This window comes from Protopterus annectens, chromosome 10.part0 (genome assembly GCF_019279795.1).
Source record: "Protopterus annectens isolate FY-2018-M chromosome 10.part0, PAN1.0, whole genome shotgun sequence".
Classification (NCBI taxonomy): domain Eukaryota; kingdom Metazoa; phylum Chordata; order Ceratodontiformes; family Protopteridae; genus Protopterus; species Protopterus annectens.
Window position 1 is genome coordinate 1,694,642,070 of NC_056744.1, and position 26,000 is coordinate 1,694,668,069.

A 26,000-nucleotide genomic window follows, 5' to 3' on the forward strand; every position below is an offset into this window, starting at 1 on the left:
GTAACTCTGGTAGTCTGAATTTGCACTTCAGAAGATTGAGCTTTAAGTTGACTTCACGTGCTCTGTCTAGAACTTTCTTAAGGTTTCTGTCATGCTCTGTCTAGAACTCTCTTAAGGTTTCTGTCCTGCTCTGCTTCACCATTGCCTCCAACCAATAAATCATCTACTGTTATGGCACAGGATAACCTGAAAAAATTTGCTCCATTGCACGCTGGAAGACTTCACTTGCAGAATTTATTCCAAATGGCATCCTCAGGAATCTATATCTGCCAAATGGGGTACTGAAAGTAGTTAGTAATGAGGATTTGCGATCAAGCATCACTTGCCAAAATGAACTTTTTGCATCCAAGACAGAAAAAACAGTGGCATTCGGTATTGGAGATGCAGCCTCTTCGACTGTATGCATTGGATGATGCAGTCTCTTCACTACTTTGTTCAAATCTCTTGGGTCAGTACATATTCTCATGTTGTCTGAGACATTTTTGTGAGCTGCTACTATAGATGACACCCATTCAGTTGGTTCTGTAACTGGACAAATTACACCCTGCTGCACCATTTTATCCAAGTGAGCTTTGACATTTTCCTGCGTAGCTGTCAGAACTTTTCTTGCTGGTCTGATTACTGGATTGACCTCTAGGTCTAACTTCATAGAAAACACAACTGGAAGTTTGTCAAACTTGACATTTGAAAACATCAGCATACTATGAGAAAATGGCTTCAAAAAAATTGGAACTAGGATATGTGCTTGTATGATGAACTTCTTTGGTAAAAGAAAGCTGATTCATTCTCCAACTGTCTAAGACCCAATAATGACTGCACAGGTCTACGAACTACATAGAATAACAAGCTGTAACAGTTCCTAGCCAAATAACAAGAAAGCACTGCTGAGCCTTCAGTTTGAATTTCTTCACCTCCATAAGCAGCACGTTTCACACTACTAGCCACATTGAGTTGTTCATTAGTTCTCACCTTAGCGAATGTGTCTGCCGATATAACATTGCGCTTTGAACCAGTGTCTACTTTGAGCTCAGCAGACCTCCCAACCATTCCGAATTACTCTGTTTTTACAGAGTTTTGTAGTCCAAATGAAGGGGGTGCCATGATTCCAGAGTGGCACCCCTTCATTTCCGATTTTTCTTTACATTTTTAAAATTTCCGTGCTGTCGGAGCTGATGTCATCACATGCGCAATGACATCAGCTCCGCCAGGCTACCAGCCAGTCGGAATTGAGCTCAAGGAGCTCACATCATCATTTCCGGCTGGCTGAAACGGCGGGAATTCGTGCTGGGATTAATGGTGGTGGCCGGGCAGCAACACTAGGACTCGGAGGAAGCTGAGCAGCCGGGATTAATGGAGCAATTCGCCTGAAAGCTGAGCAGCCGGGATTAATGGCGCGAACGAACAGAAGAAGGGCTTGTAGTTCATCCGTCAAGCTGAACAAACTACTCAGGCAGGGATATATACCCCAGGTAATAGCAGTTAGATACAGAGGAGAAACAATAACTACAGCTTAGCTGATCCTTTTTTGTGGGATGTTGTTCAATGTCCTGCTGGCATACTTGATGTGACAAGATCTGCCTGTATTTTTTTCTAATTATTTTTAAAGTCGTTTACATCTCTTTTCATAAAGCTAACCCTCAGAGCCAATACACGCTTGAGAATCATATATCAAGAGTGATCATGTTTGCTCTTTCTGCATAGCAACATCAGAGCTAAACTCCTCCAGTAAGATTCCTGCAGTGTCTGTACATCTCCTGTTATCCACTTATCCTAGCATTTTTTCTGTGAAAGGGGTCCTTGGCTAATGGGATCATATGTGAGAGGTTTGGAACATAGCAATCAGGTAGAGTCCCTTTTGTCCAAAACAGTATTTAATAATCAGTCTCAGTGGTACATTGAATCTGGTTGCTGTAGTACTTCAACAGATCAATGACTTTAGGACTGGAATTGGGATTTGGGTTAGGGACATGGGTTTGTGTGTGTGTGTGTGTGTGTGTGTGTGTGTGTGTGTGTGTGTGTGTGTGTGTGTGTGTGGGGCATTTGTTTACTATATGAAATTCTAGGTGGTTTTGTGCTTGTTCAGTGAATGTGTATTTCAATGAAACGTTTTTTCAAATCTTATTTCACATTATTTAGACTCTCCTGCATTTTATTCAGAGAGTTTACTTTGCAAGAGATTTCTAGACCCCTTGGAAAGGAGATAATTTTGCCTTTATAGCCCTCATGAAGGACTTTGAATATCAGCTTGAGGTTCCCTTCAGTCTGATTTCAGTACTACTTGTTTGAGACTGCTACTAGTACGGAAAATCTGGTAGATTGTAGTGGGATTACAGTTAATGTCCTTCATCTAAGACTCCTGCTCCAAAAATCATTGTCCCATATACATTTAGAAGGTAGAAGAAATCTGAATAGGATCTGTTCTGTATGTCAGTAGTTGGGGTTTTGGCAAGAAGTTCTGGCCAAAATGTGTTTTGTGCTTCTCATGGCAGTAACCCCAAATTCCAGTAGGCAGAAACAACACTGAGGGAATCTGTCAGGTTAAAGAGGCCTTCCTTGCAATACTAGTGGGTGAGGTATACATATTCAACTAAGAAGTGACAGGACAGGCAGGTAGTTGCATAAGCAGCCACCAAAGTGAAAACCCAAGTGTAACAGGAGTTTGACAAAACATGGAAAATGACTTCAGGATGCCTTCAAAGACACTCTGACAAACCAACCGCTGATACATTAGTGGAAACAAGACACTAATAATACTGATTTTGGCAAGAATGGAGAAATGTTGACCTGAGCTGTGGGTGTTTTTTTGGAAGTGAAACACAAGGACAGCTCATGATACAGGCTGCTGGGCTGTAGTCCCCCTTCCCACATTCATCACAATGTTTTATTTCCTTATTCATTCATTCATTCATTTTATTTATTTATGCAAAACATTAAATAATAAACATATAAACATCTGCATTTGCTTAGTAGCAGAACTCAAGCACACCTTTTATTGCATATGTTCATATACTGAATTTTCTCGCATTAAAGAAAGAATTTATATAAAAAAAAAAAAACTTCAAGGTTGCTTTTCAAATCAGACTGGAATTTAGGAGTACACAAAATAAGCACAATAAGGCAGCAACATGTTTAAAAAATATGCCCAGACAGTTATTTTCTTGTTTTACTTACGAACAAACAAAACAAATGTCCAAAAAACCACAGACCCCCAAGTAAAAACTAAAATTTTAATATAACCAAATACAGGTAAGCGCTTTCGTTCTGTAATTTCAAAACTTCATGAGATCTCTTTTTTTTTTCCTTGTGCTGTGATGGTATATTGTACAGAGGGAATAAAAGCTATTTATAGAAGACAAGCACATCTAAGCAAGAAGATTTCTGTAACCAGAGGACAACCTAAGAATGATATGTACAAGAGTTGTGTGAGAATGCAGAATTGGAAGGAAAGAATCATGAAACCAGAAATATATTACGAAGAAGATAAGTAACATGCAAAGATGGAAAGTTGCAAAAGTGATATTTGCATCTTAGAGTTCTTTATGGTTTAAAATGTGATCAGAGATTCATATGGAAACAATTCTAAATATGCAAACTGAAAGCATATGAATGCACAACTGCATCATATGCATAATATATTGTTTTTATGTATAGAAAGGGATAAGTACAACTTTAAGAAATATTTAACCTTCTTGGGCACTGCATAATACTGCAGTGCTTTAATGTCACAATATAGATCTCTAAGAAGATTGATGAAACATCCACATTGTGGTGTCATCTGAATGCATCCTGATTAGCAGCATGAATGTTACAAAGATGACATAGCATTAACTGACAGCTGGTCCTTAAATATCAGTTGATGTAAAGGATCACAGTAAAATGTTCCATTGTGGATAAGAATTCCAGATTGCTGCTGCCATAAATGGTAAATGGTGGCAGTGGAGAAGTAGAGGAACCCCACAGAGTAGAATGCACTGTCAGACTTCAGCCCTGGAGATGTTGAGCTTTAACTAACTACAACATTGCTACTGATGTTTGGCCTACAGACTGCCACAGAATACAAACTTGCCATATTCTCCTGCGAGAAGTGGAGGACAATGTTTACTTTTGACATGTGGTGGTGCTCTCTAAATGATTTGTTTAACTGCATGTTATGCAGGATTCTGTAGTGCAAGTGCTTGGCTACATGACCCAATTTTATGTGTAGTATTTACTGTTAAGTCCATTGGTACGGAGGGCTAGTGATCCACTTAACCCTCACTCCAGTCTAGTTTTAAAGGTGGAAGAGGTTAAAGATTGCCAGCCAGCCCTTACCAATGGATTAACGATAAATTAACAAGAAAATGTCAACAAAGAATATTCAGCTGTTGGGCTGCATAACGAGTTTAGAAGAGCATTTGGTAACTGTATGGAAGAATACTGGAGTAACGGGAACTCTGCTTACCTGGATAGGTCAAGCAAAAAGAGACTAAACTGAGTAATGGTAAGAGACATGTGTGTCTTCTAGAAATCATTGGTACTGTCTGCTGCATTTTTGCCTTTGTAAATGGGTAGGGACAGTGGTTTTTCATGTAAACTCAAAGAAGGATACTGAAACGTGGAAGTGCAGACTTGCCCCTGTTTAAATGGAGCTTTTAGACAGTTGAAAGTTATGTTCTCTTTGTCCAGATTTTTTTTTTTTGTACTAAGAGTTCAGAGAGCTATGAGAAGTAAGAACATTTTTGTGCTAACAGTTCAGAGATATGGTGAGTGAGAAGTGAGAACTGAATTTGTATTCCCCCATTATTGGCTTTTTGTCCATGAGGTTAAGAGCTATGTTGAGAAGTGAGAAATTAATTCATTAAATGATTTCAGTTTTCCTATTTTTCAGGCAGCTGCTGATTTGGGATAGTGGTATGTTCTGAATGTAGTGCATAGAGTCCTGGGTTCAAAACCTGCCAGTGAAATGCATGATGGTAGCACAGCATTTTATTCTAGCAACTGTACAAAATTATACAAGCAATGTTTAAAATGTGTCCCTGTTTTTTGACCGTTTGTCCCCACCCCCAAAAAAAATGAAATTGAAAATAAGTGCGAGACGCTGTGCAAGATGCCTATGGCCTACACTACTGTTAGTCTATTTATAGTGTGGGTGTGGAAGCAGACTTTTATGATGGAAAAGTTCTGAATTGGGCAGTTTTCTCATTATTGGTTCACGTGTTTTGTTTCATTACCTACAGTACAGATTACTGGTAAAATGTTCAAACAATAAATTTAAAATGCACTCTAACGTGTGTTGTATTATACAAGGAATATAATTTAATAAAGTCAGGAAGGTGTATAAAGAAAAGAACACATGTATGTTTCTTGTTTTGTGTGCAAGGGGCCAATGATTTGAAAACAGCCCAAAGGTAATCTTTATGCACCACTGGCCAGATGCATTTTCTTTGGATGTGGTGTGTGTGGGTTTCAATGCTGTTTCAATGAATGTGAGTTTCAAGGGCAAAGTTTAATGTCAAGCCTGTTTTCATTGTGAGACAGTATTGCTTTGTTTACCAGATGACGTATTTTAGTGTTTCTGCATTGTTGTGCTGTAAAATGTAAAAATAAAATTCAGATCATTGAAGTAAAGCAGTATGCATACATTAGTAGTGTTTATGGTAAATGGGTCAAAATAGCCAGGTAACAGGACACTGGAATGGCTGCAGGGGGACTCTGGTGCCATGTTTTGGTTGTCTGTTCTTCAATTTGCGTTTGAAATTTGGTATCCCACAATTCCACTGCAGTGGGTGGGGTTACATAATTATGTATGCAAATTAGATGTTAATCAGCATACAGATTTGTACCTATTTTTCATGGGCCTTGTCCAGATTTTTGATGTTTCCAGGTTGAGAGGTATAGAGCTCAGTGGATTTCCCATTGATCTGGACAGTACAAAACACTTCATTCTTTGCCAACAAATTCACTGCATCAACTTTTTCACCAATTACTGATACACCAGCTGCATAGAAAGTGGAGTTGCAGTCTACTTGATCTATTTACTTTTTTGAGTGACCCTTCTTTACAACTGTGTGGGATTTACTTGATTTGCAAAATTTTTGAAAATGATTCCATTATTTATACTTGTGATGTTGCTAACCAAATTCTAAGCATCTCTTTCTTTTAGTCATGAATGGCACCACGATTGTGACAGTTAACAATAAAGCTGGATTTGGATTTTGCTGATTCACGCCTGTATTGCACTGAATATGCTCCTTTCTTAGAACTTGCTGGAAAAATACATGGTTTCTCTGGTGAACCAGCAGGGGCTGTGGCTGCCATGTGCTTAGGCCTGCTTCTGTTTGCCATGTGTTGCATCCTATCTACATTTGCTCTGGAGCCTTCTGAAACCATGCTCTTGTCACTTGCAAGCATACTCATTTGCCTTTCTGTAACTTCATGGATTTGACAAGTCTCAGTGGCTTTATTCAATGTTAAATCACTGTCACAAAGCAAAATCTTCCTCGCAGTAGCACTATTAATACCACACACAAGTCTGTTCTTTATTAACTCATCCTTTAGGTCACCAAACTGACACATTTTAGCTTTGTGTTTTATGTCAGTAATATAAGCTGAACATGTTTCCCCGGTTTCTGATCTCTTGTGTAAAACAAATGCCTCTCTAATGTAATATTCATCTGGGGGTTGCACATTTCCCTGAATTTATGCTTCAAATACTTGGGGTCTTCCCTTGATTTGGCATGCACAGCAATATGACAATTTCACCTTTTCCCTCATATACTGTTGGTGCATACACAAATGAATGCTCTATCAATGGCCTCTGACCCAGCTAGGTTTAGCAAAATGAATGCCCTGGTGCATGCATCTTTGTCAGAATAAGCTGCTTGTATAAAAATATTGTACTCTTGCTCAGATATTCTCCAATTCTGTGCAATATGCTGATCAAATACAAGTAGTGAGGGCTTTCAAAATCTGTCTGCCATATTAACACATGCCAATGAAGGGTTTCTCAAACATGCACAAACACACACAGATACACATATGCCAGAAATGTATGCCAGTATTTGTAACTTTGTCCAATAGCACAACAAGCCTCTAAATAACTGAACTTTCTGAAATAAGTCTCTTGGGTAATGTAATACTTTTGAAATTGCTCTACTGCAAGAACTTACCTCTTGTCAGTGTAAGAAACATTTAAAATAACTGCAGTGTGCAAATGAACTAGGCAGAAGAAGCTCGGAGAAAGAAACATTTCAAAGTAACTGCACTTTGTGAATAACGGTACACTGCTCACTGAAACTTCCCCAGAATGGTGGTACCTTACTAGATAATTCTTTACAGTGCAAGAAACACTCTGTAATGGTGGCACTCTGTGAATAGATGCACCCAGCACAAGAAACTTTTTGAAATGTCTGTATTTTGACTGCACTTCACAAAATAGTTGCAATTTGCACACAAATAAACTCTTTGGAATACATTCACAGTAATAAGCACACACTGTAATCACTTTTGCACACTCTGAGATACTTCAACTAACTCCAGTTATGTCCTCGATACAATACAAAGTTGTAGTTATGCCAAAACACCGCACTTTGCCAAACCACATGCAGACGCCTTACTTTATTTATGCTTAATGTGTCCTTTTTGTCCTTGTTATATTTGTTTTGCTCATTTAATTTCTTTTCCCATTGTGATTTTCTTGTGCACGTTTCACTCTAAACATGCCCATTTTGCTTTAAACATACTCTTTCTGCTTTTCTCATAATCGTTTTATCAGATATCTTAATCTTAACCATTCCTTTTAATTAATAAATATTTTATGCCTCTCACTTGTCTAATAATGCGGTTTGTGCCCTTGTAATGCTCCATTTTATCTTTTTCATAAAATAAACAGTTTCTGCAAGTTTTCATTACCTTTGGTTCTTTTCTGGCCCTTTTCTGTGCTCGTTTCTCTTAGTTTTCCTTCACTGTTATCTCCGTACCTCGTAGCTCTGAATGTCAGTCTCTGGAGTCCCGGTTCTGACATGTTGCTCGTCTAGTCGGGATGTAATAGACGAGTCTTTTTTGGGTTCTGTTCAAGCAGCTTTATTATGTACAAACACGTCACGATTGAAGCTTATAAACTTTAACTTGGGTAACGTATATACAAACTAGCTACATTCATTCATACATGCTCACTCTCTGGCTGCACTTACAAAATAGCACTGAGTATAGCACGTGCTTGCTGTTTATATATGCATGGTCAGTCCTTGATATGCTTCTTAATGATACAGCACACACACACTGTTCTACAGTAGTTATGCTTGATTCTTACACAAGGCACTACAGAAATGTGTGAAAATTCATTAAATGACAGCTTAACTGCTTTTTGTATTATGTAATAAGTGTTGCTCTTCTGAATAATTGAAGGTTTTCTGTTTCACAAAAAGACCCTCACAATTTTAGTGCCAGGAGCACCTGTACAAGTAGCTGCATGGGGCATACCATGTAACCTGATAAAATGATAAGTAAATAACTACGTAAATAAAAAAAGCCTCTTGCCTCCAAAAACAGGCGTTTTCCTTTAGTGACTATGTTCCTCAATGATATGTCCGAAAACCATGCAAATATATGTACACATTTACAGAGCATGTGCAGTTCATATATTGGCCATCCCAGACTACCAGAAGCAGATGGAAGAGCACAGAATTCTTTTTATACAATAATTTTATAAATAATAATTAAGACTTTTTTCTTAAAGTTTCCCTGTATAATAGCAATACTCTACAGGGTGTGAGTGGCGCAGAATTTATCCATGGCTGGCTTTGTTTAATCACTCAGTCTTCACCCTGTTGATCAGATTGTGCCATCTGTGGGTAAATCCTGCCTTTATCAATGCCATGTAGTGGATTATTGTTAAATGAACCAATATCCAAACTGCAGAATAGCGGTTCTCCCTTCTTTTGTTGAATCATTTTTTTACTTCTTTTGTTTTTTTGTTTATATATCCTTCGTTGAGCGGGTTATTCCCAGAAGACTAGTAGCCTGTTTTCAGTGGAAACCCAATGTGGTATTTATGCTGTCTTCCTCTGCTCTCTTCAGTAAGTGCATTAGGGGCTTTTACATCTACCTGAAGTCCACCAGCTCTATCAGAAGCAAACATAAATTTAACTGATGTAACCCTTGATCTGGACAGACTATTCCTCTTCGAATATATTTTAGACCACAGTTTTGTCTGAGCCTTGCTGCATTGTAATTCTGTATGCCTCTAGTCTTACCCTGCTGCATACTGCTGAGTCCTGCACAAATGCAGGTAACATTTGGCACTGAGAAATGATTGGTTTTGGATTATCCCTCCCACGACTGTTATACATATTCTAACCCTGCTGTTTTCATACTCCCTCTATCTTTTGAATCCCATCCATTTTGCCACTGGCCATTACATTTTATTAATTTCACCCATCAGTTTCTCCACCACCCCAGAGAGGATATCTTGTTCCTGCTACAGCTTGGTTGTAATCTTGGACCATTTCTTGTAGATTTCTTAAGTAATCCTCCATGGTTTGTCATCCTCTGATTACTCTGCAGCTGTCTTCCAGTAGTTTCTACAACTATCTCACAGCCCCATGCCTTCTCCATCTTATCCCTGCTCCTACCTTTTCATTCCTACTCAGCTATGATCCCACTTTTTTCCACATTTCAAGGCTTCCCTCATTCCTTTCTGTTTTCCTGTTCCTTAAATTCGATCACCCAGTCTTTTTCTAAACATGGTCTTTAACTGGAACTCTGTGCCCTCCTGCTGCTGACCTTAATGTGTGTAGAGAGACAGAAATAGTAGCAAGGGACATTTTTCAACTCAGAAATGAAGGCATTGTTACTTGCATAATTGTGGAAAGGAAATTTGTACTTGTTAATGAAGGATTAGTTTTACTGTTTTAACTGCACTTCTGGTAACAAATGACACTGCTACCCTGCTGAAATAATAATGCAATTTACATTCAATACATTAAAAGAAAAGAGAATATTTTACACCAGTTGCAGTAAAAGAAAAGATGAATTGCGCCATGTGTCTTTTACAGGCTCCAGAATCCTTTGAAGATGTTGCTGTTACGTTCTCAGCAGAGGAGATGAAGATGTTAACAAAACAAGAGAAGGAGCTTCATAAGGAAGTGAAGTTAGAGAACTATGAAACCTTAGTTTCAGCAGGTAGGCCTTGTCACATCTCAAGGAATGTTTTTTTTTTTTCTGAGACTTATGAGTACCTTATTAAAATGCTATGCTGCGATGTCTTGTGTGTTTATTTGCTACCTGAGTAAGTGAACCAGTCACTGAGGACCATTTTAGTCATAATAAGCCATGAGTCTATATTATATATTCGAAGTTTCAAAACTTAGAATCCCATGTGTTTGACAACATATGATCAAAGTTTGAAACTTCGAATATATAATAAAACATCAAAAAAAAAAAAAACTTACCTTAATGCTCCGAGCAGGGGGCAAGCCCCCCCTGCACCCCGCCAGTACATTTAATCTTTGAACTTTTCAAAGTTAGATCATATGGTGTCGACCATATGACATTCAAACTTTGAAAAGTTCATTCATGTAATAGGAACCCTAAGCCATAATGAAAAAGCTCTCTCTCTAGGTTCCCCCCCTGCACCCCGCCAGTACATTTAATCTTTGAACTTTTCAAAGTTAGATCATATGGTGTCGACCATATGACATTCGAACTTTGAAAAGTTCATTCATGTAATAGGAACCCTAAGCCATAATGAAAAAGCTCTCTCTCTAGGTTCATAGATTGGTACTAGGCTATCGGCCCTAGGGCCTATACAAGCCTAGCGCAAATAATCCTTGAAAATACACCAAGTACCACCACGGCTCTGGAAGTCATAAATCTTTTATTGAAACACCCAGTCAAGACAGTAAGCGCTTTCGGGTCACATCCAAACCCTTCATCAGACATAAAACCATTGCATATCCTATGCATTTAAATACTAAAAAAGGCACCAAAACTTCATTACAAAACATTTCATCCCTAAATGATAATTTTGAACTTGGCCACTAGATGGCAGCAATAATACACATTTCATTTTAAACCATTCTCTAGTTAAAAAACAATAAATTAGCTTTAGTATGCAAAATGAGAATATATTTATATGTGTGTATAAAAAAAACACAATAAAATCAACAGTGAAAATACATATAAAAAACATATAAAAATATAAAGAAACCACATGAGGACACACAAAAAACACATAACTATGCATATATATAAAAACACCAACATTAATAAATTAAAAAAAATAAATAGATGCCTATATCTAATATGGGTATATATGTATGTATATATCTATATATTATATATATATATATATATAGTTCATATATTTCATCTCAGTGTTTTAAAGGTCTGTCTTTAAGGAATGGTTTATTCGATATCCTGTCATTTAAACCATTACCTTTGTCTGACTGCATCCTAATTATCCATTTTATCCCTTCCTTCTCTGTGTAATTTTTAATGTTTCCTAGTCTATTACTCTTTTTAACCAACTCAAGCACCATGAATCTAAACTTATGACTTAAGTCATGATCCAACACATATTTTGCCAGTGCATTGGTCTCATCTTCACGGGTAATGGCATAAATATGCTTTCTTGCTCTTTCTCTCAAGGTTCGGTTTGTTTTGCCTATATAGAAGCGTGTACATTTAATGCAGCTAGCTAAATAGACAAGATCTCTGGACTTGCAATCAGCATAATGTTTAAAAACATAGGTCCTGTTGGTGTCAGGGTGTGTAAAGCTATTAGAACCTAACATATAGGAGCACTGAGTGCAGTTCCTACATGGAAAAGTGCCTTGCCTACTTGACATCACTCTATTCACTTTATTCTCTTCATAGCATAATATTTACCTTTTCAAGGACTTATTGTGATAACTATACCTAGGTTGGAGACCAACTATATTTCGGATCTCATTATTGGTAGTTAAAATAGCCGAATTCCTACTCATCACCTCACGTATATTCCTGTTATTATTGGAATATGGTATATTTAATCTAACCTGTGTAATGGTCGAATTGACGTGTCTTATTGTTTGAATTGATTCAGCAGCATTCACATTCTTCTTCCTAAAGTAAGTTCTACCTTTCCCTTTAATTTCCACTATTTTGGGATCTTTTAATACATTACTTTCTTCTCTAGAATATCATCTCATAATGAATTCATCTCTCAAATTACTTAATGTTTGTTCACATTTAGTGTCATCACTAATCAATTTGGATATTCTTTGTCCTTGATTAATTATATTCTGATATATATGTCTAGGCTGCATGCTTATGTGATGAAGCAAATTATTCTTCCTATGACTTTTCCTATGTAGCGAAGTGGAAAAACTATCATTTTCTCTAATAATAAACATGTCTAAAAATTCAATTTCTTACTTGGACCATTTACCTTCAAATCTCAGGAAACTGGTGGTTTGATTTATAAACTCAATAAATGAACATAAATCAGTTTCAGTACCATCCCACAGGAGAAAGACATCATCTACAAACCTTTTGTAATATTTAATATTTCCAGCATAATCAGTGTCTGTGATAGATGTCTTGTCCAATTGGGCCATAACTAAATTGGCATACGACAGTCTCAATAAAATATAAGAAGGTGCACCATGAGCCAAAAGGCTTAAAAAAGATATATCTCCAGTAGTTAAAACACAGGTTTATTGACACACAACACGAACAGACTGCAGTAGGGTAAGCGCTTTCACGTTATGTTTAACGCTTCATCAGACATCAAGGCAGCCTCAAACCATCTGTTTAAATATATATGACTCACAGGTCATCTGTTCAAACTAACAAATCAGAATAAAAACAATGTATATGTCAATGATTAAAATACAAACATCATAAAATCTTAAAAGCACATGTTAATGTCTTAAGCGTCTATTTGCTAAAAAAGTGGATATTAAAATTACAAGCGCATAAATTTGGTCTAAATGACAGAATAGCACTTAAACCTTTTTTAGCAAATAGACCCTTAAGACATTAACATGTGCTTGAGGCTGCCTTGATGTCTGATGAAGCGTTAAACATAATAACGTGAAAGCGCTTACCCTACTGCAGTCTGTTCGTGTTGTGTGTCAGTAAACCTGTGTTTTAACTACTGGAGATATATCTTTTTTAAGCCTTTTGGCTCATGGTGCACCTTCTTATATTTTACACAATAAATTGGCATACGAATTCGCACAAGGCATCCCCATCGCCACTCCTTTTGTCTGTAAATAGTATTTATCAGTATAGACAAAAACATTGTTCTCTAGAATCAACTCAAGTAGCAACATGCATTTCATCACTACTAACATTTATTGCACTTAGAAACTGTCTTATATACTCTAAACCATCTGCATTTGGTATCACAGTAAATAGCGATATTACATCTAAAGTGATGAGCCAAATGTTAGAAAAATCAGCACCATTGTTTATACATTCAGAAAAAGTAATACTAAAATTTTGAGTATCTTTAATAATGGTGCCTGTGGCCTGAACTAACTCTCTTAGTTGCTTCTCAACATATATGGAGAGTGGTGCTGTCAACCACCCTCTACTAAAGATGATTGGTCTCATTTTAGGTTTGTGGGGGTCTTTATGGATCATTGGCAGACCCCTAAAAGTTGGAGTAGTTGGTAATTCAATGAAAAAGTATTTATGTAAGTCAGGACTAATAATGTCACACATTAATAAATCATACAGATTACTGTGCATGTTGCTAATTATCTTGTTTAATTGTGTACTGTTTATCAATTTATAAGTTTAATTTCCATCTAACATTGACTGCATTGCACCTTCATAATAGTGTCTGTCTAGAATCACAATATTTTTTTTATTTATTAATTTTGGTGTTTTTATATATATGCATAGTTATGTGTTTTTTGTGTGTCCTTGTGCTTTTTTTCATATTTTTATGTTTTTTATATGTATTTTCACTGTTGATTTTATTGTAGTTTTTTTATACATACACATAAATATATTCTCATTTTACATACTAAGGCTAATTATTGGTTTTTAACTAGAGAATGGTTTAAAATGAAATATATGTATTATTGCTGCCATCTAATGGCCAAGTTCGAAATGATCATTTAGGGATGAAATATTTTGTAATGAAGTTTTGGCGCCTTTTTTAGTATTTAAATGCATAGGATATGCAATGGTTTTATGTATGATGAAGGGTTCGGATGTAACCCGAAAGCACATAACTGTCTTGACTGGGTGTTTCAATAAAAGATTTGTGACTTCCAGAGCCTTGGTGGTACTTAGTGTATTTTCGAGGATTATTTGCGTTTTTCTTTTGCACTCTTGGTACCTCTATCCTGAAGCTGTTTTTGGATTTTACTGAACTATACAAGCCTAGCCATAACAATTCCCTGGCTATTTCTTCCCACACTATTTACTTCCTGGACCCCTGTCTAGCAGGGGAGACAGACGTGATCCTTGGGGTGGATTTCCTTTCTCCCATCCAATCATCAAGGTTTCTTTTGAAGAGGGCCAAAGAGGCACTCTGCTTGACATGTATGGGCAGTCTATTCCAGAGTCTGGGGAGTCTCTGGGACAGGAACCTATCCCTCCAGCATGTTTTGTTTATTGTGATGACAAGGTTTAGATCCCTGGAGAATGTTGCTCTGAGGAATTGGGATTTCTTTAAGTGCAGCATGTCCAACAGCACAGGGTTTGAGATGGCCTTTGTATGTTAAGCAGAGATCGCCTCTAGGGTAGGTAGGTGATGGTGTGTGTGCATGCGTGTGTGTAGGTGTTGAGAGTGGTGACTGGTTTACATGGGCAGTGTGGGTGTTCCTTGTGTGTATAAGTGTCTGTGTAATGGGAGTGTAGGGCACATAAAATAGGTGTGTGCAACCTCTGAGATGGTATATATATAAGTAGCAGGGGTGCGGGGGTGGTTGCCACCCTGCAAAAAATGTGTTACTGTTAAGTATTTTGGGTTTTGTAGTTATGTTTTAGTTTAGTTTAGGGATGGTTGGATGTTTAGTTTTATTTTGTTATTTCCATTTGTCAGTATTTTCCATTTTTGTGTTTGTGGACGTTCAGTATTCTGGTCGGAATACTGAAATTCAACATTTCGGTATTTCAAGATTCAGAAGTGGACCTATATATATATATATATATATATATATATATATATATATATATATATATATATATATATATATATATATATATATGTGTGTGTGTGTGTGTGTGTGTATATACTGTCATATTCTTGAAAATGCTTCCATTGAATGACCATAATGTCAATGGAAAATGTCAATTTCCGACACGTCTAAAAGGCCGAATGTCGGAAAAAAGCATACCCAAGCATCCTGGGTCAATGAGATCGATATAGCAGGAGGTGACATCATTCACCTTTGCTATGCACATTAATGTACTGTTGCACTCAACCGTCAACTGTACATTAGTTGTACTATTTTGCAGGAGGACTATGCCCCCTGCACCCCCACACCCCTACACTTTAAATAAACCAATTGCAGTACAGTGAGGAAATGGGCTAATTCCCTGTTCCTCACTGAACCGTGACCTCCCTACATGATGTCAAATCCAAAATATTGACCTACACTACCCTTTCACTGTAGCAGAGTCTATCGTTTTTGGTTTGACATTATGCTGACTTGGAAACTGCAAGTCAACTGCATGCTGGTCGACCGATGCAGTTTCCAAGTTTTGATAGTAAACTTATGCGCACACACACACATTATATATATATATATATATATATATATTTTTTTTTTTAATTTATCAATATATAAAATATAGATATGTAGGGACTGAGGATGGATGAATGCATATGTGGCTTTTTTATATAAACAAATATTCTCAAAATAATGATAGCTGTGAACAGGGATTTGGTAAATATAGTAGAAAACGACAGGGTATTAAGGATAAGATAATTTTTTAAATAATGACTCCTAAAAGAAAGCTCATACAAATCATACTTTATGTTGACTAGTAAGTTGTATTAACAATAATTTTCATGCTGTTTGGCATATAGACCAAGTTACTTATACAGTAGAGGTCAGATTCAATAAGCCCTACATGGTAGCGCACTGTTTTGTATTCAGTAAGCTACTATACCAAGTGTATAGAGCCGTGCAACCACTGTAAACACTGTGGTATACTAATTTCAACATAAGCAGCTGAATTGTATGCTAATCAACCAACCCAAGGTGGAGGGAGCTATTCATTAAGATATAAAACAACTGTATAGACTCTGTGCTGGTGCAAATTCCAAAACCCATTGAAATACAGCCATGGAAAGGAGCTTACACAGAAAGAATGTTAGAGGCTGCTGTTGGTTTAATTCATGTGAATTTGCAACCGGTTCCAGTCTGTGTTGTAGTTGCTGCTGCTGTTTATAGACCATGGCCAAGAAGAAGAGTTTTTCAAACCCCAGTTAACTTTTCACAATCTGTATGAGATGGAAATTGTGGAGTGTTACAGGGTAGACAGAGACATACTACAGGAACTCTTGCAACCTCTGTCTTCCTCAACTCAGACCCAGGGCAAACCGAGGGGAACCAATACCAGTGGAGACAAAAGTATGTGTAACACTTAGGTTTCTTCTTTCAGAGACCAACAGGGGACATGCTGGGAGTGTCACAGGCACCACATCCAGGATCCTTCATCACTTCCTGCATGCTGTGCTCCGTCATGTGAGTGACCACTTATGTTTTCCCCATACTCCTGAGGACAGGGCCAAAATTATGCAAGAGTTCTACCCTGTAGCACACTACCCTGAGGTACTGTGTACCATAGATTGTACACATAAAGAAGTCAAGGCACCAGCAGGGGTACAGAGAAGGATCTACATATATAGAAAGGGTTTCCACTCAATTAACTGCCAAGTCATGTGTAATGCTAAGGGAATCATCTTGAATGTATGTGCTTGTGACCAAGGTAATTACCACAACTCGCATCTGGCACACCTCCCAGCTGTATCATATGTTCACAAGAGGTGATATCCCACAGACTCATTTACTGTGGGATGCAGGTTATGCACTGGAACCATGGCTAATGACTCCCATCAGAAGTGAGCACATACACACTGAAGAATGCCATAATGAGGCACATGCTCAAACCAGATATATCATAAGAGTATATGTTTGGGCTGCTGAAGTCATGATTCGGCTACCTAGGTACATCTGGGGGAGCCCTACAGTACAGGTAATGTACATGTACTGAACTCTTCACCCTCTGTACCATACTTCACATCATCATCCTGAGAAAACATTTTCAGCAGGATCAAGAAGGGAAAGGGACAAACATCGCACCACCAGTGGCATGGTCACCACAGTCACACTCAGGTGAGGAGTCAGAGGGGGAGACAGCAGCTGCAGATGTAGGCATACTCAATACACCCTCACATTGGCTAAGAGGCAATGCATAGCACTCTCACTTACCACCTAAGGGGATAAAACCTTCATCCTACACACATACCTATAGCAACATTGATGCCAGGCAATGCTCACAACCTTTAACTACCCATGTAATGGCTGTGTACTCCTAGCATCAGAGAGACTCAGCCCTGAGCTAAAACTGTAGCAACTGCTGGCTTTACAAGGTAAGTGATGAACCTGGAGTGTTAAAACAGAATTGTATAATAATACAAATGAATAGCATATCCTTGCATGTTGTTACTTGGTAATGTAAGTAGTAATGTAAGTAAAAGGTGGGTGTTTTGTACAGCAATGACTTTAACATGTGGCAGCAGAGACTTATGTGAATACATGTCTTCTCTATCAAGTAATGGGCCTCATCAAAGATGGACACAGTTGTAACTCTCAAAAGTACCGATGGTCAATGAATGTCCTCAGTTTGGCCTCATACTTTTGTACTGGAATCATTAAAGTGAGAAGTTAGAAAGTAATGAGACACATTTCAGTTTCACACTTCACAGCCCTCAGGATGGGGTGGCTGCAGTGGTGCAGCAGTTAGCATTGTTGTCTCACAGCAAGAGGTTCCCTGGTTCAACACTCACCTGGGCTGCCTTCTGTGCAGAGTCTGCATGTCTTCTCTGTGGCCACGTCAATTTCTTCCAGGTACTCCGGTTTCCTCCCACATCCCAAAGACATGCTGTAGGTGGATTGGACACACTAAATTGACCCTAGGTGTGTGTGTGTGTGTGTGTCTGTGTGTGTGTGTGTGTGTACCTCTGTGCCTTCTGTTTAAGTGTGGGCACCAGCCTGGCAACTCAACACCATAAAAACTCCACTGCCAATCGTTCTGCAGACCGTTGTTCTGCTGTGCTGACCCCTAACTGAAAAAAGCCAAAAGGAGAAGAAGATGACTTCACAGCCCTCAGAAGATTCTTAAAAATAAAAACTATCAACTGTCTAACTTTCTGAGATCAAAATGTGTCAGAAGCACAATTAGCATGACAACATCACAAACGCAAGTATACTAAGCACTAAGTCAGTTATGCCCCTCAGAACAGAAACAAATCCTGTGTACCCATGAATCCAAAAGATAGAAAGCAAGGCTATGGCACACTTATTACTTGCACAAGGTGTTGTGTGTGTGTGGGGGCAGGAAGCCTAGGCTGACACAAAATTTAAGTGAGTATATGTCAGTAAGAAAGAGAAATGGGTAGATATTTGGATAAAGTAACAGCCTGAGACAGAATAAGCTTTAAGCTTCACAGCTGAACCATGTAACTATTGTGCTTGTGTGTCTTTATGGACCCTCTAAGTGAAATTGGTGTGTGAGTGTCTGCATGAACGCAGCCAAGCTTCTCTGCTAGCTCTATGTCTTGGTATGTTGGACAGGTATGAGCCATGCATGGTAGCAGTGGCAGTTTGTCATTGTTGTACCTGACCATGAGACCTGGCTCTGTCAGGAGTTGTACTGGCATGTCCACTACCACACTAAGATGTACTGCTGCTACTTGAACATGACTGTTGTCTGCTGGATGAGCTTCCCTAATGAGGATGCCCAGAACCAGGACCCCATAGACTGCCACATCTGGGTGTGGACACCTCAACTACTAATGGAGCAGTGAACACAAAAAGAACACAAGAAGCATTCTGTAAGCCAACAAGGACCACAAGTGTAGAATGCTTGTAACCTCTGTGTCTTGGGACGCCAATTCCACAAAACTCAGAGCAGAACAGAACCAAGTCTCCACAAAAGGATAAAATTCACTAGTTTATTAACACAACATGAATACTGGTTAAGCGCTTTCACTCGCTAAAATGCGAGCTTCTTCAGAACACAAACAATAAAACTGTTGCCATTTAAATAACCTAATTGGCGCCAAAAGCACAACATTTAAAGGAACCAACCTCTATTCTTGCTAGTATTATAAAAAATACGTAAAATCTACATTGTGTGTTGTAATAAATCAAGTTGTCACTACACTCACAAAAAATCCATGGCTATAATTGTTACAATAATTGTATAGCTATATTCCAACATTCTAAATATACATATGTATAAAATTAATTAATAACTCAAAAATAAAAATCCATTATATGCTAATAAAACCAACAAGATTCAAGCAATATGCAAAAAAGGCTTGATTGTAATAACATCATTTAATCCTGGTGGTGCGGAGGTGTCAGTGTACAATTGCCACCATATTTCTTTATATGATAGCGTTCCTTTACGGTCACCACCCTTAGGGTCAATCGGAACGCTATCTAATATGGCAAATTTAAAATTATGTCTGTCCCCCCATTTTTTGATAAGCCTATATAAGGCGTTTTTGTCATCTTTAGTTCTAATACTATACAAATGTGCATAGATACATGTTTTAAACTTCCTTTCCGTCTTTCCAATATAAAACCCTGGACAGACCATACATTTAGCTAAATAAATGACCATCATTGTATTACAGTTACCTTGTTGAAACCCAATGTTCATCCTATTCACGTTTTCCAACATAATATTATCTTCCTGCAAAATAACATGACATTGTTTACAGCTTCCACATTTTTTGGTATGTGTAGGGCTTGGAACATTATACACATAACCTCTCTCAAGATAACTTTTAAAGCTACGTCCCATTTTATAAACAAACATGGGACGGGTCCCTAGGATTTCAACAATGTCCTGGTCAACTAAAATTATGTTCCAATTATTAACCATGATTTTCTTAACTTTGTCCACGTGTGGGCCAAATTCCAAAACACAAGCTCTACCATAGGTAGTACCAGCTTCAATAAGCCTATCCTGATTACTTTCATTTGTAGCTGTATAGTTATAATTGTAACCTAATAAAGGGATATATTTGTTACCCCATTCCTTTATCTCTATTTTACTCATCTAGACATCATATTAGTATGATATCCCCTGTGACTAAATAAAGAAGTGATGAAAGACACTTCTTCTAACATCTCAGAATATTGTGAAGTCATTCTTATGGCACGTATAAGTTGTCCTTTATAAATGTTAAAAAATGTATTTCTGGGATGATTACTAGTGAAGTCAAGCTAACTATTGGAGAAAGTGGTTTTCCTGTACAATCTAGATTTAAAACCATTGTCTCCTTTTGATACATATGTGTCTAAATAAGGAATACCCTCAAAATTATTAGATGAAGTAAATTTAATAAAAGCACTACTCTGATTAATATATGCCAAAAATTCTTGTAATAAAGTAGAAGTACCATCCCAATCCCATAGGATATATATATCATCCAAATATCGGGAGTAATATTTAATGTGTGTCATATACTCACTTTTGAAAACATTCGATACTTCCCAATCTAGCATGACCATATTGGCATAGATGGGGGCACACGCTGCTCCCATAGCTACGCCTTGGGTTTGTCTGAAATATTCTCCCTCATAAAATATGTAATTATGTTCTAATACCAATGGCATTATCTCCATAATAAGACAAGCTGTGTCCCATTGAATGTCAGCATGTAGCCTGATACTATTGGCAAAGGCTTCCAGTCCTTCGTCTTTGGGAATGCAGGAGAATAAGTCTATAATGTCTATAGTGGCAAACAATAAATCATCTTTCCCAAACTGTACAGGATAGTTCTTTAAAAATTCCCATGAGTCCTTGACTAAATGGGGAATTTTTTCATAAATGTGCTTAAGATAAAAGTCAGTGGAAGTACCCCCAGGAAAAACTTTTGATTTACTGCCCGAAATAATGGGTGTAAAGGGGGGGGTTCTGTACTCTTATGCACTTTAGGTATCCCAAAGAGGGATGCTAATGTTGGATATTCAACCTTAAGTAACCTATAAGTGTCTTCTGTGATTCTTCTGTCTATCAAAAATTCTTCCAAGTGGATATCTATGCTTCTATAGGCTATATTAATTTCATTCAAGGAAACTGTTTCATAGTTTCCTGATGTATATAATAGGTCATGCATTTTTTAAGCATATTCCATACTGTCGTATATTACAATGCCTCCCCCTTTGTCTGGTTTCATTACCCTTGTATTCCTGTCCATCAATTCTTGTAAAACCCTGAATTCTTCCTTGAAAAGATTAAGGTTATTCTTAATACCATTAGCATAATTCTGTAATTGGTAAATCTGTTGAGTAACTGACTTATCATATATAGAGATGATGGAATTCATAGGGGGCATAAAAGTGCTCTTCTTTCTCAACACTTTAGGTACCTCCTTATAAGATGTTTGGGAAACTGAAGAGTCCTTAAACATAATGGCAAGATTTAATTTCCTGATATACTTTTTAATTTCACTAAGACAGTCAACTAACCTAAATTTACTAGTGGGGATATATTTCATCCCTTTAGAAAGCAAGTTGAAATGGGAAACGTGGAGTGGATAATCCATATAATTATAGATGTTAAAATTCTTGTAAGTATTTTACTATACCATCTCTAACTACACTCTCTCCAATGTCATAATGGGTAGGGCTGGTGGGGGCTACTGCCTCATTTCCTCCCTCTTGTGAGAGGCTTTCATGTCCTTTGTGTACTGATGGTACCCTTGATGTTCTTGCTGATTTCGTTTTTTCCAATTCCCTCCCATTTCCAATCTCTTTGTTCCCCCTTTTTTCATCATAATAAAACTGTGAATTTCCATCCCTTTGATATACAGAATTAAGATTGATTGTGTCAGATGTATTCATTTATGACATTCAATGGGACACAGCTTGTCTTATTATGGAGATAATGCCATTGGTATTAGAACATAATTACATATTTTATGAGGGAGAATATTTCAGACAAACCCAAGGCGTAGCTATGGGAACAGCGTGTGCCCCCATCTACGCCAATATGGTCATGCTAGATTGGGAAGTATCGAATGTTTTCAAAAGTGAGTATATGACACACATTAAATATTACTCCCGATATTTGGATGATATATATATCCTATGGGATTGGGATGGTACTTCTACTTTATTACAAGAATTTTTTGGCATATATTAATCAGAGTAGTGCTTTTATTAAATTTACTTCATCTAATAATTTTGAGGGTATTCCTTATTTAGACACATATGTATCAAAAGGAGACAATGGTTTTAAATCTAGATTGTACAGGAAAACCACTTTCTCCAATAGTTAGCTTGAATTCACTAGTAATCATCCCAGAAATATTTTTTTTAACATTTATAAAGGACAACTTACACGTGCCATAAGAATGACTTCACAATATTCTGAGATGTTAGAGGTGTCTTTCATCACTTCTTTATTTAGTGACAGAGGATATGATACTAATATGATGTCTAGGATGAGTAAAATAGAGATAAAGGAATGGGGTAACAAATATATCCCTTTATTAGGTTACAATTATAACTATACAGCTACCAATGAAAGTAATCAGGATAGGCTTATTGAAGCTGGCACTACCTATGGTAGAGCTTGTGTTTTGGAATTTGGCCCACACGTGGACAAAGTTAAGAAAATCATGGTTAATAATTGGAACATAATTTTAGTTGACCAGGATATTGTTAACATCCTAGGGATCCGTCCCAGGTTTGTTTACAAAATGGGACGTAACATTAAAAGTTATCTTGAGAAAGGTTATTTGTATAATGTTCCAAGCCATACACATACCAAAAAATGTGGAAGCTGTAAACAATGTCATGTTATTTTGCAGGAAGATAATATTATGTTGGAAAACGTGAATAGGATGAACATTGGGTTTCAACAAGGTAACTGTAATACAATGATGGCCATTTATTTAGCTAAATGTATGGTCTGTCCAGGATTTTATATTGGAAAGACGGAAAGGAAGTTTAAAACACGTATCTATGCACATTTGTATAGTATTAGAACTAAAGATGACAAGAACGCCTTATATAGGCATATCAAAAAATGGGGGGACAGACATAATTTTAAATTTGCCATATTAGATAGCGTTCTGATTGACCCAAAGGGTGGTGTCCGTAAAGGAACGCTATTATATAAAGAAATATGGTGGCAATTGTACACCGATGCCTCCACACCACCAGGATTAAATGATGTTATTACAATCAAGCCTTTTTTGCATATGGCTTGAATCTTATTGGTTTTATTAGCATATAATGGATTATTTATTTTTGAGTTATTAATTAATTTTATACAGATATATATTTAGAATGTTGGAATATAGCTATACAATTATTGTAACACTTAATTATAGCCATGGATTTTTTGTGAGTGTAGTGACAAATTGATTTATTGCAACACATAATGTAGTTTTTATGTATTTTTTATAATACTAGCAAAAATAGAGGTTGGTTCCTTTAAATGTTGCGCTTTTGGCGCCAATTAGGTTATTTAAATGTCAACAGTTTTATTGTTTGTGTTCTGAAGAAGCTCGCATTTTAGCGAGTGAAAGCGCTTAACCAGTATTCATGTTGTGTTAATAAACTAGTGGATTTTATCCTTTTGTGGCCACTTGGTTCTGTTCTGCTGTGAGTTTTGTGGAATTGCCGTCCCAAGACACAGAGGCTACAAGTGTAATGCACTTGCGGACCACTAATGGAGCAGTGGAAGTAGTGCAACTATAGGAGCATGATCTCGGGCATGGCCACGTTAGCTAACATCAGATGATGTGGCTGACCTATGCCCACGTGGATGCTATCTCCCTACAAACAGATGTTCCAGCATGTCAGTGATCTGATCCATTGAGTAAGCAACATGGTGGAAGCAGTCACACGTTATCCTGTGCCACATCTACAACCCTATGGCAACATGGTGAAAGCAGTCACGTATGTTAGCCTGTGCCACATCTACAACCCTGTGGCAACATGGTGAAAGCAGTCACACGTGTTATCCTGTGCCACATCTACAACCCTATGACAACATGGTGGAAGCAGTCATGTATGTTAGCCTGTGCCACATCTACAACCCTATGGCAACATGGTGGAAGCAGTCACGTATGTTATCCTGTGCCACATCTACAACCCTAAGCATTTCTCTGGAAGACCTATTGGAATGGCCTTGCACCTCCATGATGGCCCTAAACATACATCTCGTGACACAGGAACACACAACTGAATCGGGTGGAGAATGGAGAGCAAGCCTCCTCCAAGCACCCCTAACAGCCCTCCTTCATGGCACTTCACCCACACACTGGCTACAGCCAGAGTCAGCATACACTGAAACCACAGTAACCACACTACCCTGATCAAGTGTCTCACCCTCCATCTGTCCACTATCTGAGGACTCACTGAACTGGTTGGCACAGGCCTACCATTTGTGTCTGATGGAATTACAGGTGATGGATGAATGTCATCTTCAAGTTCAGATTCAATCTCTGCACACCCTGACTGTGCCTGTGTTTGGCCACCATCATCAGCGTCTGCTATTATTCTGACATCAGGAGGTAGGAGCCCCACACTTCCACTGTCATGATCACCTGTGATAATAAGCAACAAACACAGGAAAAATGAATACCTACACTAATATAGTCCAATATATGCTAACAAACTAACAGTTGTGTCACTGTTACAGACAGTACAGCAATACACACAACAGTCCTGGCACCCACATCACAAACTAAATATTTCTTTGAACTGCTCATCAGTACTGACATAAAACATGTCAAGAGTTTATCCCCAAAAAAGAAACCTCAGTCCGCACCTGTCACCCTGTCAATGAGAGACACAGGTGGAAACCCTGGGTCAAATTTGTGGTTTTCCATCCACTCATCAAAGTTGCACTTGAAGATGGTCAGTGAGGTACTCTGACATATATTGGAAGACTATTTCAGAGATAGGGCAGCCTCTGGTAGACAAACCTGTCTCTCCAGCAGGTTTTGTTGATGTTGCATATTAGATTTAGGCCTTTCGAGTGGGTAATGTACAAGGAGTTAGATTTACAGCTATGGAGCATCTCTAGTAGGGCATGGTCCAATATTGCCTTGTAGGTGAGACACAGATCACCTCTGACCAATGTGCACGATACTGAGGAGAGTGATAGTGACTTGAGCCTGTCCACTTAGGATGGGTGTTGGAGGCCATGGACTCTCTTTGAGAGGTATTTCTGTGGCCTTTCCATTTGGTGCATGTTTGGAGAGGAACACACCAAATGGGGAGTTATACTCAATTATTAGCCTAATGATGGAGGAGTACAAAGAGGTAATGACCTCCTTTTTACTGGATGCAATCCCTTTACTTGTGGGATGAACTGAGTAAAAAGCTTTTCTGACCACTGCCACTTCATGATGGTCGAATGTGAGATTGTTGTCGACCTGAGTACCAAGGTCTGTCACCACAAGTTGTGTGCTTAGGGGTTGCTGTTGATGTGTAATCAGTAGGGGCCGTATTTTTGCCAAGTGGTATGATGATACATTTTTCTGTTTAACTTAAGCCCATGACTTTGGCAGTGGTCATTTGTTGCTGTAAAACCCTCATGCAGTATGTTAACATAATTTGGGGAGTCAATGACTATGCCCAACTTATAGTCATCTAGAAATTTGATCAGCCACAGGCCCTTTGTATTTGCCTGGACCTCTGAGAAGTAGATGCCAAACAGTAGGGGTCCCAGGACAGATTCCTGGGGAACACCACTACTAACAGGTCTGCTGTCAGAGGCAGAGCCGCCTACTTTGACCTTGTGGTTCT

The 26,000-nt window shown here is 38.0% G+C and overlaps 1 protein-coding gene across 2 annotated transcripts in view; it reads left to right on the forward strand.

Annotated features, from left to right (window-relative positions):
- The window catches only part of LOC122813914 (zinc-binding protein A33-like), a 425,931-nt gene that overhangs the window by 323,959 nt on the left and 75,972 nt on the right, over positions 1 to 26,000 (forward strand). The window contains exon 5 of one of the 2 annotated variants that reach the window (XM_044086457.1): positions 10,035 to 10,161. The exons of the other annotated variant lie outside the window; for it this stretch is intronic. Coding sequence (XP_043942392.1) covers positions 10,035 to 10,161 — 127 coding nt within the window. The remainder of the gene's footprint in view (positions 1 to 10,034; positions 10,162 to 26,000) is intronic. 2 annotated transcript variants of the gene reach the window in all.